At 37.9% G+C, this 18,766-nt stretch overlaps 1 protein-coding gene across 1 annotated transcript in view; it reads left to right on the top strand.

The window, feature by feature from the left end:
• Positions 1–18,766, top strand: part of KLHL2 (kelch like family member 2) — a 127,077-nt gene that overhangs the window by 8,847 nt on the left and 99,464 nt on the right. Inside the window, exons 2-3 of the mRNA XM_082652657.1 lie at positions 2,824–2,949; positions 17,427–17,533. Of these exons, the coding sequence (XP_082508783.1) occupies positions 2,824–2,949; positions 17,427–17,533 (233 nt within the window). The remainder of the gene's footprint in view (positions 1–2,823; positions 2,950–17,426; positions 17,534–18,766) is intronic.

The following is an 18,766-nucleotide window of genomic DNA, read 5'->3' as shown; positions in this document are numbered from 1 at the left end:
GCCTTCTATGATAGTTTTGCCAGTCCTCGATACTATATTTTCCCTCTGTTGTAAAGTTAAGTAATTAAATTTGAAGCAGATATAAATATCATTAACTTGCTACATATGTGGATATTCGGTGTTACGTGGTCAGAAAGTTTGTGTAGGTTGCATATATCTACATAATTTCCCCTTTTCCTACTGTTTTCTTAATGAAAAGGCGGTGGAAATGGCATTATGAGAATATGTCTTATACTAAAAAGTGTGTCCCCACTTCCCTCTGCCAGATCTGGATGTTCTTTCTTTCTTGGCTTCTAGCTCTTTTTCTTAGGCTGGGTGTAACATCCCTCTATGCATGTGCACGTGCGCACGCGGCCACAAGGAGTAGAGTGCACTGTCCCATTCTCCCACTCCAGCCGTGGACTCACCCACTGGAGGCAGCAATGGCACTAATTCGTTTGTAAGGTCCCTTTAGAAACTCAGTTGGTGGGGTAGCAGCTCTGATGTCCACTTCTAGTGGGTGACCCCTCAAAGGATCAGGTATCCCTCAATAAGTGTTGATTCTGGGGGAGGGGGAACGAGCAAGGATAACTTCTGTGGTTAATGCTGGCTTATCTTAATGTTCAAGTACCCGAGTTTCATGGCTTCATGTACTACATTTCTGTCTCCAGCTAGATTTTTTTCTCTCAAATTCTAGACTCCTGTAATCATCTGCCAATTTGAGAACATCTTCACTTGGAAGTCTGATATCTTAAAACCAACATGTGTAAAAACTGAGCCCTTGATCTTCCAACTTCCAGACTGATTCTATCTGCAGCCTCCTCCATTCAGTTAATGGAAAGTCAATGCTTCTAGCTACTCAGGCTAAAAAACTTGGAGTTATTCAGACTTCACTGACATGGCACGTGCCTTCTGTCAACAGATCTTATTAGCACTCCTTTAAAATATATCCAGAACTCAGACACTTCTCATCACTGCTCCTGCCTCCACTGCTGCTACGCTGTTCTGAGCCAGTGTCATCTCCTCCTGTATTACCCTTCTCAGTAGCTTCCCTCTTTTCATCGTTGACCCATAGAGACTATTCTCAACCAGCAGCCAAAATGATCCTTTGAAAACATAAGTTGGGTTGTGTCACTGTTCTGCAGTACCTTGCCATTTCACTCAGGGTAAAAGCTAGTGTACCCAAATTGTTTTCTGCCTCAATCTCTTTATCTGTTATATGGGGATAATAGTAATTAGCTCACTCAGGGTAAAAGCTAGTGTCCTACATGATCTGTACTCCCCCCTCCGGCCCTGCTCTCATGTCCTGGAACACACGAGGTGCATACTGGCCTTTGCTCTAGTTATTCCTTCTGTCTGGGCCTTCTCCCTCCTCCTGGTCCTCATTCTAATCTCAGTTCTCAATTTGGCCTGCCCTGATCACCCTGTTTAATACTGCAAGTTCCATCAGTCCATCACCATCACCCCCATACTCCTCACTCTCTTTACCCGGCCCTCTTTCTTTGTTCCGTAGTTCTTAACTTCTAACGTGCCACTTACTCTACTGGTCTGTTGTGTGTACTGTCGATGCCCCCCACCCCCGCCCGCCCCCTGACTCCAAGCTCCCTGAGGACAGGGATTTTTATTTTGTTTATTGATATGTTCCTTGTGCCTAGAATAGTGCTTGGTACATAGTTGGCACTCAAAAATTATTTGCTGAATTAATAAAATAATATTTAAAGAATGAATTATTCTTTCAGAAATGGGTCAGGAAAGGAAGAGGTGTGAAAAGAAATGGTGCAATAAATAATGATGTTTGCCTTTTGTTCTTTGTGTGATGTATATACAAGTATGATTTTTTTAGGCTTTATTTGGTTTCCTAATTTATTAAACTTTAATAGCTTTATTAAGATATAATTTACATACCATAAAATTCACCCATTATAATTGTGATCGTAGTAAATTTCTAGAGTTGTGCAACCATCTCCTCAAAAAGTTCCTTTTGTCTGTCCATATGCAGTTAACCCTCCCTACAATGGCACCCTGATTTCATTTGTTAATTTTTTTGCTCCCAGATTTCGAAAGAATAATTTATACAGCAATACTAACATAGCTTTGTACTCTTAAAAATTACACATTTAAATATGATATTAACTATCCATTGCTTAATGTAGGAAATGGTATTGAACATTAGTGAAAAGAATGGCCTTGAGGGTCAGACTCGCTGCACTCTTATCAGCTCTACCATTTACCCAGATTGTTTTCTGCCTCAATCTCTTTATCTTTATATGGGGATAATAATAGTAATTAGCTCACAGAGTTGTTGTGAGGATTAAACAATGAAAGAAAATTTAGTACAGTGTCTGCCTTAAAGTTAATACTCAGTAAACAGTTAAAGTAGGTCCAAAGTATATGGGGTGAATAACCTTGCAGGTAGAAAACAAAATTCAAATCAGATTCTAAGCTTCTGAAGTGTGTGTAAAATACGACCCAGTTCCTGTCTTGGTTTGTAAATAGGCCCACTGCAGAATGTAAAAGCAGGTTAATTTCCAACAGAGAAAATCATTTCTCAGCATTTCTTCTGAAGGTATCTGCTAAACCATGTTTACTGAATTTTCTGTGCCCATCTTTGAGAGAGCTTTGAAACCAGGGAGGTAATTATCTACTTTTTTGTTAAAACCACAGTGACCATCAGAAAGTGTTCTGAACTGTGTTTTAGTCTTGGGTTGAAAAATGCTGTGAGACTTCCTCTAAATGAGTGGGGGAGAAGGGCATTCATTGTATCTCTTGTAGCCTGATAAGTCTGAACTAAGCTATCTTTAATAAGATCTTTTTCTGTGTTTTGTTATTTTCTTTTATGTACAGATGCACAAAGCAGGGTCATCAGAAGCCTCTCGATTCAAAAGATGATAATACCGAAAAACACTGCCCGGTGACAGTGAATCCTTGGCATATGAAGAAAGCTTTTAAAGTCATGAATGAATTAAGAAGGTATTATTACATTAACATACCTTTATTTTTCACTATAAAGTGAATATATTCCCCACCCCTCATTTTTGCTTTGTTTGATACAGAGAACATTTAAAGCTTTTTCTGCAAGTTTTTTAAAGGAAGGAAGAAAGCAAAAAATTTATCAGAAGTGTGAATGGTATAAGGCTGCACTGTCCAATATGGTAGCCACTAGCCACATGTGGCTAGTCTGAATTGAGGTGCTCTGTAAGTGGAAAATAATGGATTTTCAAGACTAACAACCAAAAAAAAAAGTAAAATATTTATTAATAAGTTTTAAAAATAATGCATTTTGAAATGATATCAATTCTAATATTGGATATTTTGGGTTAAATAGAATTTTACTTAATTCTATTAAATTAATTTCACTTGTTTTTATTTTTAAATGGATTACTAGAGCATTCTGACTTACATTATATTTCTATTGGACTGGCTGGTCTAGGGTTTCTAACTTATCCTTGCAAAGCATATGAAAACTTTTATTAAAATTTTTTTTATTGAATAGTTAATTTATAACATCATATTAGTTCCAGGTGTACAACATAGAGACTCAACATTTTTATAGATTATACTCCACTTAAAGTCACCACAAAATAATGTGTATATATCCTTGTGGCCTATCCATTTTATACATGGTAGTTTGTACCTCTCAGTCAAATCCACTACCCCCATCCTGCCTCTCCCATTCTTCTCCCCACTGGTAGCCACCTGTGAGTCTGTTTCTGTTTTGCTATATTCACTAGTTTGTTTTCTTTTTTAGATTCCACATATGAGTTATAACATAGAATATTTTTCTTTCTCTGACTTATTTCATTTAGCATAATACCCTCTAGACCCATCCATGTTGTTGCCAGTGGCAGAATCTCATTCTTTTTTATGGCTGAGTAGTATTCCATTGTGTGTATATACCACATCTTCTTTATTCATTCAACTGTTGATGGACACTTAGGTTGCTTCTGCATCTTGGCTATTGTAAATAATGCTGCTCTGTACATTCAGATGCGTGTATCTTTTCGAATTAGTGTTTTCATTTTCTTCAGATGTATACCCAGGATTAGAATTGCTGGTAGTTCTATTTTCAGTTTTTTGAGAAACCTCCATAATGTTTTCTGTAGTGGCTGTACCAAGTTATATTCCCACCAACAGTGTAAGAGTGTTTCCTTTTCTCCACATCTTTGTCAACATTTGTTATTTGTAGGTTTTCTGATGATAGCCATTCTGACAGGTGTGAGGTGATAATATCTCATTGTGGTTTTGATTTGCTTTTCTATGAAAATTACAGATGTTGAGCATCTTTTCATGTGTCTGGCCATTTGTATGTCTTCTTTGGAAAATGTCTATTCAGGTCTTCTGCCCATTTTTTAATCAGATTGTGTTTTTGATATTGAATTGTATGAACTGTTTGTGTATTTTGGATATTAACAGCTTATCAGGCGTATCATTTGCAAATATTTTCTCCCATTTAGTAGGTTGTCTTATCATTTTGTCAATGATTTCCTTTGCTATGCAAAAGCTTTTAAGTATAATTAGATCCCATTTGTTTATTTTTGCTTTTGTTTGTTTTGCCTTAGGAGACAGACAAAAAAAATATTGCTATGATTTGTGTCAAAGAGTGTTCTGCCTATGTTTTTTTCCTAGGTGCTCTATGGTTTCAGGTTTCTATTTAGGTCTTTAATCCATTTTGAGTTTATTGTTGTATATGGTGTGAGAAAATGTTCTACTTTCATTCTTAACATGTAGCTGTTCAGTTTTCCCAGCACCACTTGTTGAAGAGACTGTCTTTTCTCCATTGTATATTCCTGCCTCCTTTGTTGTACATTAATTGACCATAGATGGGCAATTCTTTATTCTGTTGCACTGATCTATGTTTCTGTTTTTGTGCCAATACCATGCTGCCTTGATTATGGTACTTTTTAGTCAGGGAGTGTGATACCTCCAGCTTTGTTCTTTTTTTCTCAAGACTGCGTTGGCTGTGCAGGGTCTTTTGTGGTTCCATATAAATTTTAGGAGTATTTGTTCTAGTTCTGTGAAAAATGTCATGAGTATTTTGATAGGGATTGCATTAAATTTATAGATTGCTTTGGGTAGTGTGGACATTTTAACAATATTAATTCTTCTAATCTATGTACATGGGCTATCTTTTCATTTCTTTATATCATCTTCTTTTCCTTCATCAATATTTTATATTTTCAGAGTGTAGGTCTTTCACCTCCTTGGTTAAGTTTATTCTTAGGTATTTTATTTTTTTTGGTGGATTTTGAATGGGATTGTTTTCTTACTTTCTCTGATAGTTCATTATTAGTATATAAAAAAGCAACAGACTTCCATATATTAATTTTGTCTCCTGCAAATTTACTAAATTCATTTGTTTAATATTTTATTGGTGGAGACTGTTAGGGTTTTCTATATATAGTATCATGTCATCTGCAAGTAGTAACAGTTTTACTTCTTCCCTTCCAATTTAGATTCCTTTTATTTCTCTTTCTTTTCTGATTGCTGTGGCTAGGACTTCCAATACTATGTTAAATAGAAGTGGCAAGAGTGAGCATCCTTGTCTTGTTCCCGATTTTAGAAGAAAAGCTTTCAGCATTAATCGTTAAGTATTATGTTTGCTAACGGTTTATCATAAACGGCCTTAATTATGTTGAGATATGTTTCCTCTGTACCCACTTTGGTGAGAGTTTTTATCATGAATGGATGTTGAATTTTGTTGAATACTTTTTTTGAGGTGATAATGTGATTTTTATCCTTCCTTTTGTTAATGTGGTATATCACATTGATTTATGGGTGTTGGACCATCCTTGAATCCCTGAAATAAATTCCACTTGATCGTGGTATGTGATCCTATATATATTGTTGAATTCGGCTTGGTAATATTTTGTTGAGGATTTTTGCATCTGTATTCATCAGATATATTGGCCTGTAATTTTCTTTTTTTGTAATATCTTTTTCTGATTTTGGTATCAGGGTAATTAATGGTGGCCTTGTAGAATGAATTTGGGAGTGTTCAATCCTCTTTAATTTTTTGGAATAGTTTGAGAAAGATAGGTATTAGCTCTTCTTTATATGTTTGGTAGAACTACCCTGTGAAGCCATCCTGTCCTGGACTTTTGTTTGCTGAGAGGTTTTTTTATTACAGATTTAATTTCATTACTAGTGATTGGTCTGCTCAAATTGTCTGATTTTTCTTGATTCAGTCTTGACAGTTTGTATGTTTCTGGAAATTTGTCCGTTTCTACTAGGTTGTCTAATTTGTTAGCATATAACTGTTTGTAGTATTCTCTTATGATTTTTTTGAATCTCTGTGGTATAGGTTGTTATTTCTCCTCTTTCAGTTTTTATTTTATTTGAGTCCTCTCTTCTTGCTGGTGAGCCTGGCTGAAAGTTTTATCAATTTTGTTTATCTTTTAAAAAAGCTCTTGGTTTCATTGTTTTTTGTTTGCTTTTTTTTTGGTTTGTTTAGTCTCTGTTTTACTTATTTTCCCTTTGATCTTTATTATTTCCTCCCTTCTGATGACTTTGGGCTTTGTTAGTTCTTTTTTTTTTAATTCCTTTAGATGTAGATTAGGTTGTTTGAGATTTTTCTTTTTTCTTGAGGAAGGCCTGTATCACTATAAACTTCCCTCTTAAAACTGCTTTTGCTGCATTCCATAGATTTTGGAAAGTTGTGTTTTCATTTTCATTTGTCTTGAGGTATTTTCTGATTTTCTCTTTGATTTCTTTATTGACCCATTGGTTTTTTTAGTAGCATGTTTAGTCTCCATGTGTTTGTGCTTTTCGCATTCTTCTTTTTGTATTTGATTTCTTGTTTCACACTGTTGTGGTTGGAAAAAATGCTTGATATAATTTGTGTCCTCTCAAATTTGTTGAGACTTGTCTGTGGCTTAGCATGTGATCTATCCTGGAGAACATTCCATGTGTACTTGAAAAGAAAGTACATTCTGCTGTTTTGGATGGAATGTCTTGTCTTGTAGATATCTTTTAAGTCCAACTGGTCCAATGTGGTATTTAAGACACTGTTTCCTTATTGATTTTTGTCTGGATGATCTGTCCATTGATGTCAGTGGGGTGTTAATGTCCCCTCCTATTATTGTATTATTGTCAACATCTCCCTTTATGTCTGTTAATATTTGCTTTATATATCTAGGTGCTCCTGTATTAGGTGCATATATGTTAATGAGTGTTACATCCTCTTCTTGTATTGATCTCTTTATGTATAATGTCCTTCTTTGTCTTTTGTTATAGACTTTGTTTTAAAGTCTGCTTTGTCTGATATGAGTATTTCTACTCCTGCTTTCTTTTCATTTCCATTTGCATGAAATATAAGAAAACTTTTAGACAGAGAAAAATGTAAATCTCTCTTTGGTGGTGGTGGTGGTAGTGTTAGTAATTTGGGGGAGTAGTGACCTGCCCATTGCTAAGTAATTCTCAAATAGGTTAAGAGTCACTGCAGTGAAAGAGTGACTTTAAAAGTTGATTGAAAAACGAGTAGCTTTTTTTTAATTAAAAGACTAATGTATGTATTAACAGGCTTGGTTTTATTTTCTTAGCATTTTGTGAAAGACATATATTTTCCCATCATTCCGTTTGTGAAAGTACATATATTTAAAAGCTAGGGCTAAGAAGGGAGTGACTTAAACTTTCCTTTAATCTCTCTATGCTATATCTTCCTGAAAGCTCATCCTTTTTTTTGTTCCATCATTTGTTTATTTCTTCTTTAATTAAAGATTCAGTAAATATTCATCTGCTGGGTGCTGGAGATACAATGGTAAGCAAAACAGACATGGCTGCTACCCTCATGGGGCTTATGATTGACTGCAGGAAGCAGGCATTAATCAAAGAATCACACAAATAATTTACTGTAAATTTTAATGGCAGTAACTGCTACAGGGAGGGCTATGAAGTTAGATAACAGTGGTCAGGGAAAGCTTCCCTGAGAAGATAAGAATAATTGTGCTGAGATCGAAAGGAAAAGAGAAGTAAGGAAATGAAGTCAGGCATAGGGAATGGCAGTGTCCAAGTCTTGTGGTGGGAGTGAGCTAGCCTCCTGGAGGAGCTGAGGGGTAGCTGGAGTGCAGATGGCTGGGGGGTCATGGCAGGAGAGGAGGCTGAGTGAGTAGGTGAGGGCCAGCATTCTTAGAGCCTTCTGCATTTTGGTCTTCATCAGGAGTTGCCGTGGGAGAAGCCATTGGAGAGTTTTAAGCAGGGATGTGACATGATCAGATCAGATTTGTATTTTGAAAAGAACACAATGGCTGCTGGGTGGAGAGTGGATTGGAGAGAGAGAGATAAGAGAAAATTAAACTAAATAATGGATATTAGATTTGTTTCCTAGTACTGCTCTGACATCAGTTTCAGTAAGTAGGTTTTCATTTAGTTTTGGGGAGAAAATATAGCTGGGATAATCCAGCAGGTCTGCCCATGCTGTTTCAGTTAATCTCGTTGCAAAAGTAGTTATTAGAATGTAAAATGCAGTCGTTATTAAGTGATACTGAAGGAAAAGTAAGAAAAATAGTCTGGTTATTTTGAGACATTTTCTTTTTCTTTGAAAAATCTAGAAAGACTGACTTTTAATAGGTCTATTCATGTTACTTTTCCCCCCACTCCCATGGGGCTGGTAGCCAGACCTTCCACTGATGTGTGAGTGGGCCCCTGTTGATGAAGGTCTCAGTCAGTAAACTACAGGGAGGGCCACACCTAGCTCTCCTTCCTGAGGTGAATGACCCTAGTTTTTGGACAAACTCTTTGGCCTTGGGCCAGTTGTTTTACTTTTTTGAGACTTAACTATAAAATGAGGGGAGTGGATGGAATGCAGTCTAAGGTTCATTGCTGCTCTGACGTTCTTTTGGCCTGTGAGGTTTTTTCCTGCTTCCCTGCATGTGGTGCACCTTGTCTCATCCTGGGATTACTTAGCTGTAGCCGTCATTCAGCTGTTTGTACCATTTTGGGGGTGAACTGTATGGCTGTGGAACAGTATGTTTTTGATCTTTGTGTTGCACCATTTCAGTAGCTAGCATGTAACCAGGCTAATAGTTGATGTTGATTTTCAGAATGAAGAATGACCTTTGAATAGCTGAGTCTTGGCTGCCACATCCACAACAAGGATTGTTTTAATGAAGTCAACGACTGCTAGTGTTTTAAAAAATGAACTCTCTTTGAGGCTCATCAGCACTTTTGTTTTTTAATGTCATTCCCTTTTCTCTTACCCTTTATTGCCAATTTTATGTAATTCTGTTTTTTTTTTTTTTTTGCGGTACGTGGGCCTCTCACTGTTGTGGCCTCTCCCGTTGTGGAGCACAGGCTCCGGACGCGCAGGCTCAGCGGCCATGGCTCACGGGCCCAGCCGCTCCGCAGCATGTGGGATCTTCCCGGACCGGGGCACGAACCCGTGTCCCCTGCATCGGCAGGCGGACTCTCAACCACTGCGCCACCAGGGAAGCCCTGTAATTCTGTTTTTTTAAAAATAAATTTATTTATTTATTTTTGGCTGTGTTGGGTCTTCGTTGTTGTGCGCAGGCTTTTCTCTCATTGCGGTTAGTGGGGGCTACTCTTTGTTGCAGTGCGTGGGCTTCTCATTGCAGTGGCTTCTCTTGTTGCGGAGCACGGGCTCTAGGAGCGTGGGCTCCATAGTTGTGGCTTGCGGGTTCTAGAGCGCAAGCTCGGTAGTTTTGGCACATGGGCTCAGTTGCTCCGTGGCATGTGGAATCTTCCCGGACCAGGGATTGAACCCGTGTCTCCTGCATTGGCAGGCAGATTCCTAACCACTGCACCACCAGACAAGTCCCAGTAATTCTTAAAACAAACAAACAAACAAACAAAATCTCTGAAGAAACCTACTCCTTGTACAGCTGAAAATCTTTTGTTATTTCCTGTCATTGTGTCAACTTCCTGCTGCCAGAAATAGGTAGCTGAGAGTGGCTTCCTGACTTCTGGGAAGGGAGAACTTCCTTTTTCTCTCCATTCTGCTCTTGGGCTGTCACCTCTAATAGGTAGAATATCAGCTGTACCCTAGAGAGTGTTGTTATTAACCTTTGGCTAATGAAAGAGAAATTTTAGAAGTAAAAGTCACTTTTCTTTCAATTATACTTGGTGTAAGGTATGGTTATGGGAATAGGAGGGCAGGAGTTTTGTAAAGTTTAAGTTATAGAATTTTTTTTTAATATAAATTTTATTTATTTATTTATTTATTTTTGGCTGCGTTGGGTCTTCGTTGCTGCACACGGGCTTTCTCTAGTTGTGGCGAGCGGGGGCTACTCTTCGTTGCAGTGAGCGGGCTTCTCATTGCGGTGGCTTCTCTTGTTACAGAGCACGGGCTCTAGGCGTGCAGGCTTCAATGTTGTGGCCCGTGGGCTTCAGTAGTTGTGGCTTGCGGGCTTTAGAGTGCAGGCTCAGTAGTTGTGGCGCACGGGCTTAGTTGTTCCTCAGCTTGTGGGATCTTCCCAGACCAGGGCTCAAACCCATTTCCCCTGCATTGGCAGGCAGATTCTTAACCACTGTGCTGCCAGGGAAGCCCCAAGTTATAGAATTATAACTTAAGTTTAACTTAAGAATTATAATTTAAATTTATAAAAATGGAATGTTACATTTTCTTTAAACTAGTTTTTCATTTCTTTCAGATAGGAGGCCCAGATATAGCTCTATGACCCAGTCCAATACGAGTTTGAATAACTTGCAATTATTGGTTTTAAAAACCCTGTGGTCACTTCTAAACAGTGTAGTCAGCAAGTATTTGTAAGTACCTGATTCTCCTTTGAAGTCAGCTAGCACGCCCAGAGGCTGTGTGGGAGCCAGAACCAGTGTCTGACGTGGCCCCTGCCTTTCGAGTGACCTGATTGTGCAGGAGATGTAGAGAAGAGGATGAGGTGGTGGAATATCGTGTGCAAAATGTGGGTCCTGAAAAGGATTCTCACAAGAGAAAGTCATAGAGGTGGTTTCGGTTGGGCCTGATAGGGATGCAGTAGGATTCATAAAAAGGACTGGAGAGGAAAGGCAGTTCCTGATCTGGATAATTGCACAAGTTAGGGATGGGCTAAATGTAACCTGTTTGGTAAAGTGAATCAAGAAGAGTTCATGCTGGGGAGTCTGTGGAAAAAGTCAGAATTATGGCAGGCTTAAACAATGTGATTCATTGGGATTTAATTCCAAGGACAGTGGGAATCAGTGAAGGTTTTTGAGAAAGGGTGTAGCATCATAAGACTAATGATGTCGAGAAACAGCCTGGCAGCATAGTGAAAGGGGAATCTTGTACAGCAACACATCTCTGGTGGGGAATTCAGCTCTGTACATTTCCTAGGTATGGCTTGGCAGGAGGAGGAGTTTTTCAAAGCACTAACACACTGACATTTTCAAAATCAAAGCAATAGACCTTTACAAAGTGCTTACTCTATGCAACACACTGTATTGGGCCTGTGGAGCAGACAGAGAAGCAGGCTGTACCCCGGACACACATTTGCTTGAGGACATTACACCGTGAGCTTTTTGAGATGACCCAAAAAGGAGCTGTCAGATTTAATGTTTTTTGTTTAAAATAAATTTTTTAAAAAAAGTCTGTTTTCTAGGATATGGGATAAGACTGGACTTGAGTTTTAAAAGTTCCAATGAGCATTACTGGGGGGCCAACCTATTATTTGTTTAGAAGAAAGCTAATATTGATCCTTAAGTTGCATTTAGGAGTTGAAACTTTTTAGCAAGGATAAGTCTTATGAAGCAGTTTGAATGTTTGCCTATATATCACACAGAAGCCATAAACATTTAGTTGTTCAGTTACAATAGCATTTCTTACATTCCAGAAGATAATTTAAACAGAAGATCCTGGATCCCTCTCTTAAGGGAATGCTTATTGTATTTTTCCCCCAGGACTTTTAGCCATTGTGGACCCAGATCATTACTAGGATTATATCTGTTGTGCATCTATGCAAACTTTGAGTTTGTGGCTCTTCTTTGGTTGTTTGTACTTTGTTGCTTAGGTAGCAAGTGAATTAAACAACAAACTGAAGTGAGACTACCTTTTCATAGCTTTATATTACTGTTTCTGAAAGAGATTTAGGAAATTACACAGGGTGTGAATTTTTTTTATCACTATGTATATATATTTCTGTAGTAAAACGTTGTCAGTTTCTTTTGTTTTTATATTGTACTAAAATAGAATATAAAACATTCCTTGAAGGACAGAGCAGTTGGGAAGGGTCCCTAAATCAAGCAAACTTGTTTATTTAAGAAAGTTTAAGACACATTTTGAAGCTAATGTTCTCAATTTAACTGGTAATCTTCTACAGTGTATCTTAAGTACTTGTGATAGATTTCTTATTAGGTGGTGTTTGTTGAGCATGGATAAAACCATTAAACATTTCAAAGATGTGAAGAATGGATGGTAGTGAATGAATTTGCTTCTGTTTTGTCTTCTCTTTCCTGGTGTGGGGTACTGTGCTGCCTCAGGATTTGCCTTCAGCATCCCCTCCTAAGTCAGAAAATTGGAAGATGCTACCTTGGCTGTTCTTCTTTTAAATTATTATAGCTAAGAGTATCTAGCTCATGTTTTGTTTCACCAAGTTTTTTTAAAAAGTAACTTTTAATAAGGAAGTTTTCTTTGTACATATTCTCCATTTTCTACATGTAGTCGAGCTTTTATCACACATGTTCAGAAACTCACTCCTGCCATTTGTTTCCCCTCTCTGAAATCCTCATCTCTCCATTTTGCCTCCTCCCCATCATCTTTTCCCTGTCACTCATATCTTCTTTCACTTTATTTCTAATTATTCTTTTCGCCTCCTCTCAACTGTGACCAAGTATTCTTAAAAGTCCTCAAATCTGGAGTTGTTACCTTCCCTTCTCGACAAATACTCAGTAATGTGCTCCCCCCCCACATCTTCCTGTGGCTTGGTTTTGTCACTTTTCCCTGTCATTCTGTTCTCTTGATTCTATGTGAAATTCTCTATTCTGAGATCCTTTTCTAGTTTAAGGCAGTTTCTAAATCACTGACTGTAGTAGGTTTTCATACGAGTTTCCAAGTTGACTGTCATCCTTTCCTGCTTCCTGTTAGAAAATCTCAGCAGGTGCAAATCTGTTGAAGGGGCTGTGCTGTTTTTCAGGGCTCTAATTGTGGTGGTGAACCTTAGTAAGCCCAACAGCTAGGTTTTCCCTGTGCTTCACTGCCACAGAAATTCAAATTCAAACCATCATTGTTTTAAGATGAAGAAGGTGATGGTGGTGACACTTGTTATGGAGTTGTGTTGCTCTTCAAGATTATTGACATTTTAGCTAGGTTGCATCTCTCTTGTCTGTAAATGACACTATCAATTTTTGGAGATTTGGTTAAATATAACTGATTTAAGTCAGTGATCAGGAAGCCTTTCACCTTTAAAACAGCTTGCTTTCATTCCCCACCTCCCTACTTTCTGAGCAGCCAGAACCTGATGAAGTAGCTGATCAGCAGCTCCGCATCTGGCTCATCCTGTGCTTCCTCACTAGCTTTTAACTTTCTTGGCTTCTGACCTCTTGCCTAACTTCTTTTTCTGTCTTGCTCTTGTTTCTTTATCCTAACACTGATGCTGCTCCAAAGATGCCTTTGGGCACATTCCGAGGCTGTGGCTTGTGTTTGCTCTGTGGAGTCTGGCTAAAGCTCATCTCAGCAGCCTAGCACCTCGGCGGTTATTCTGATTCTGCTCCATGTGACAGGAGGTGCCTCCAGATCTCACACAGCCTGGCACCTGAGGAAGAAAGGTGGACAGATGCTATCGATGTAATCTCTCCACCACCCCCACTTCCAGTAGAAAGTAAATTCTTGTATCGTGAAACTACCAATTATTTTAGATATCTCAGAGCCTAATGGCACATTTTACTTTAAGAAGATACACATTAGTCCCCCTTATCCAAAGTTTTAGTTACTGTAGTCCACCACACTCTGAAAATATTAAATGGAAAATTCCAGAAATAAACAATTCATAAGTTTTAAATTGAGTACTGTTCTGAGTAGTGTGATGAAATCTCACTGTCCTGCTCCATTCTGCTTGGGACATGAATCATCCCTCTGTCCAGTGTGTCCCGGCCGTTAGCCCTCTTGGTTATCAGGTTGACTGTTGCAGTATCACAGTGCTTGTGTTCAAGTGACCATTATTTTAACTCATAATGGCCCCAAAGCAAAGGAGAAGTGATGCTGGCAATTCAGATGTGCCAAAGATATGCTGTAAAGTACTTCCTTTAAGTGAAAGGAGTGAATGTTCTTGACTTAGTAAGAAAAGAAAAAAAATCATATGCTGAGGTTGCTAAAGATCTGTGGTAAGAAGGAATCTTCTATCTGTGAAATAGTGAAAAAGGGAAAAGAAATTTATGCTAGTTTTGCTTTTGCACCTCAAACTATGAAAGTTACAGCCACAGGGCATGATAATTGCTTAGTTAAGATAGAGAAGGCATTAAATTTGTTTAGTAAGATATTTCGAGAGAGAGGTTACATTCACATAACTTTTATTACAGTATAGTTATCATTGTTATATTTTATTACTAGTTAATCTCTTACTGTGCCTAATTTATAAATTGAACTTTATCATGGGTATGTATGTGTAGGAAATAACATGGTACATATAGGTTTCGGTACTATCTGTGGTTTTAGGGATCCACTGGAGGTCTTGGAATGTATCCACCATGATTAAGGGAGGCTTCTGTATATACAGCAGTGATAGGGTTTTCTAGTCTTAGGAATCCATTCCTTTGATATCAGAAAACCAAAGGGTGTCTAGATGTATTTGGGTATGATTCATTTTCAAAGCAATTTTTTTCTTGAGAAGGACCGATTTTCATGATGTTTCACTTGGGAGATGAGTGCCTATCTTTTTTTCTGTGTCATTTGAGTTTTACATAAGGCCTGTGTAACTCCTGTTATTCTCCAGACTTGAGCTTAGAAGCAGTTTTCTTTCCAGAGCTTTCCAGTATGTTTGGGCTTGACCTGTCTCCTGTGTACTCAAACACCGCACACTTGCCCTAATAGCTATCAATTCATTTTGTAAGTACCTGTCACCTTGTCTCTTTCCCCAGCTCCACTGTTAACTCCTTGCTATCACGGACATTGTCTTGTTTACTGTGGTAAACTGACATAGTCCTTGGTGCCCAGTACGCACTTCAGATATTTGATGAATGAGTGAATAAATTCAGATTTTGCTAAGTAGCAACTTTATTTATACCATTATTCTGAAAGACTTTTCCTTCTATAGTCCATTCCCTCATTAGATTTCACATAATAGGAATATAAACTCACCATGTAGACTTTGGGTATGGGCTGCTAAAACAAGTTTCTGTTATTTTTATTGCCGGATTTTATTTGTAGCCCTCGTCACCTAAAGTCACTCAACTTCTTGTGAGCATGCACACTTGGAATGAAGAGGTAAGGGCCAGAGTCAACAGACACACACACTGGCTGAATGATAAGAAGGTTGGTCAAATCTCTCTAGTCTGTGAGTGCTGTTTTAAAAACATGTTATTGCTAGAGACAGAAAGATAAAAAATTGAACACTAAAACTAAGCATGTCCTTGATCTATAATGTGGCATTAGGCTCCACGTGACCTAACCCAGGGTGTGGCTGCATACTGGTTTGGCAGTGTTTTTACTCTATTAGTTAACTAACATCAGCTAATAAGCCAGGAAGGCCAAGATAATTATGTGATAGCCAGCGGGTGTTATGCTAGAAGATTTGGATCAATGAGTAATTATAATTGAAGTTGAATGTAATCAATTATGTGATTTGGAGGCATTCAAGTGTAATTCCACTTATGTTCCATCTTGAAACCAGAGCACTAGGAAGGATTATTGACAAAAGGAAAATAGACATAAAGATGCACTTGACTCACGTTTGAGCTGTGTCCAGATGACCTGGTCACCGTAGGAAACCTGGATGGCCCTGCTGACCCCAGCATCCCTCTTCTCCTTCTTGCCCATGCTTCTTGTGCCACACACCCCGTTGTGCTTTGCTGCTTCATGTCTCTGTTCAGCAGCATCTGCTGTTCTCTCTGTGTGGGGTTCTCTTGTCCTTCTCCATCCAGCTAACACTTACTTGTGTTTAGAACTCGGCTAAGGGCAGTAGCTGCAGGACACCTTTTCTGACCCCTAGTCTGATTTAGATGCTCCCCTGTTCCCCTAGCATCTTCACTCTGGCGCTTTCCACTTTGTCCTGTAATCCTTGCATTGTCAGTCCTTCCTGCTAGTCTCCTTAATGGCAGAGATAATCTTGTAGGACTTTGTTGAATTTGATTTTTTCTAACTATTCTTGTAGTGGTAGTGCTAAAAACCCACTAAAACCGGCTCTTTTATAAACTATATATAGAACTTTAAAAAATAGCTTCTAGTATACAGTATGTCAAATAATAATTGGGTGTTGTTTCTTTCTTTATATTCCCTGTTTTATTCAAGCTTTAACAAGTCTTAAAACCACATAGCTTTAGATGGTTTTGTGAGCCAGACTCCATAGATTTGAATCCGGGCATTGCCACTAGTGGTGACTTCAGACTTCTTATTCATCTTTTCCTTGGTTTCCCCAGCTATACATTTTAAGGGTAAAAATCACAATAACATGGATCCCATAAGGTTTTGGTAGGGTCTAAGTGAAATAATACATGTGGGTGGAGCTCCTGTATAACACCTTCCTGAAAACACCACTGACTTCCCCCTGCTTAACTTGTGAACCCATGGAATTCATAGAATTGCAGAATGATTTTATCTGCGCAGAGCAGACTGTAGACTTTGTCAGTTTTCCACACTGATCTGGAGGAACTACAGCTGAGTGATGGCCACCTCTTGAGTCTAACACGTGACCTGCCTGATGTCTCATATGGCATCGTGACCTGTGCTTCAACTTACAGGGCACAGCATTAAAATTACATTTAATTTTATGTGTGATAATATTTTCTGACCTTGAAGAATGAGATATTTTGCATTGGGAAAATGTTCTGAGTAAGTTAGACTTCAAATGCTCAAACACCTTTCAAGCAGCAGGTGTAGTTGAATGTAATTTTACCTTTGCTTGATGACCCAGGACATTTTCTGTGTCTGTATAGTTTTGATACTTTGACCCAATTTAGTTTTCTCCATGTGTTTTATTTTGTCTTTATCTTCGTGTCATACCACCATCTGCCACTTCTGCTGATGCAGTTCTTAATGCAAACAGCCTCCCATTTTACACCCCATTAATGGTTTGCTGCCAGTAATTTATATTAGGTTGAGAAATCAGTAATCAAGTTTGGAAAGATTTCTCTATTAAACAAAGGCAGGATTCTGAGTGAGGGCCAAGGCATGTTGGCCTATGTCATGACTGTTTTCTATGTTCTTCATGTTTGGGTATCCTGTTTTTAAGGATGGAAATTTTTAGTTAGTTTTAACTTCAGAAAATTGGGCTTTTACTATAAAATTTTTGCATAGGGTGTTCAATACACTTACTCTTGTTATTAAAATTATTCTCTCCCTGTTTTGTTAACAGTCAGAATTTGCTGTGTGATGTCACGATTGTGGCTGAAGACATGGAAATCTCTGCTCACAGAGTGGTGCTGGCCGCCTGTAGTCCTTACTTTCACGCCATGTTTACAGGTATGAAATGTTTTAGTTATGGATGTTTATAAAATGTATACAGATCTGGGCTTTTCTTTCAATATTAACATTTTATTGTTATGAAGTTAAGCATTGTAATAGAAGAAAATGCTCTTGCTTTGTTTTAAATTACTCCTCATCTTTGTTTTTCATTCTTGTAATGGTGTTGTGTACATACATGTGTCCATTACATACATGTATATGTTACATACAAATACAATTTTATGCTCAGTTTCCCCCCTTTACATTTATATTTGCATATATTGGCTAAGTTTGCCTTCTTGCCATTTATAACAGCCTTTGGCACTTTCTTATTTTGACAAAAGTAAATTGCTTTTACTGTTTCACATTTCTTCAAATGATTTTCACATTTGCCTCATCCAGTGTTTATAGTGAACAAAGAGATGTTTATTTAATGCCTTTTGATTCAGAAATATAAGAAAATAGAGTGGATACTTAGGCAACTGTAAAAATACATAAAATGATTTTAATATTTCTGGCAAAAAAGCAGTTTGTGCCTGCCACACTGGAAGCCTTTAAAAATATAGTTGATGTACAATATTATGTTTCAGGAACACTATATAATGGTTTGACATTTGCGTGCTTTATGAAATGATCACCACGATAAGTCCTTTAACCATCTGTCACCATACAAAGTTACTATAATATTATTGTCCTTATGCTGTTGTATATTACATCCCCATGGCTTATTTACGTTATAACTGGAGGTTTGTATCACTTAACTATTCACCTAATTCTCCCACCCGACCCGACCCCCACCATACTCCCCTCTGTGAACCGTTTGTTCTGTGTATCTGTTGAGTCTGTTTTCATTTTATTTTATTTATTTATGTTTTTATTTCACATATGAAATCATTTGATATTTGTATTCTCTGTCTCACTTATTTCACTTAGCATGATACCCTCTAGGTCCATCCATGTTGTTGCAAATGGCAAGATTTCATTCTTTTTTAAGCCTATTAATATTCCATTGTATATATATATACCACATCTTCTTTATCCATTTATCTGTCAATGGACACAGGTTGCTTGCATTTGTTGGCTATTGTAAATAATGCTGTGGTGAACATAGGGGTGCACATATCTTTCCAATTACTGTTTTTGTTTTCTTCAGAAGTGGAATTTCTGGATCATATGGTAGTTCTATTTTTAATTTTTTGAGGAACCTCCATACTGTTTTCCATAGTGGTTGTACCAGTTTAAAATCCCACA

Source organism: Grampus griseus, assembly GCF_964374135.1.
Source record: "Grampus griseus genome assembly, chromosome: 4".
Lineage (NCBI taxonomy): Eukaryota > Metazoa > Chordata > Mammalia > Artiodactyla > Delphinidae > Grampus > Grampus griseus.
This window is presented reverse-complemented; position numbering and strand designations above follow the sequence as displayed.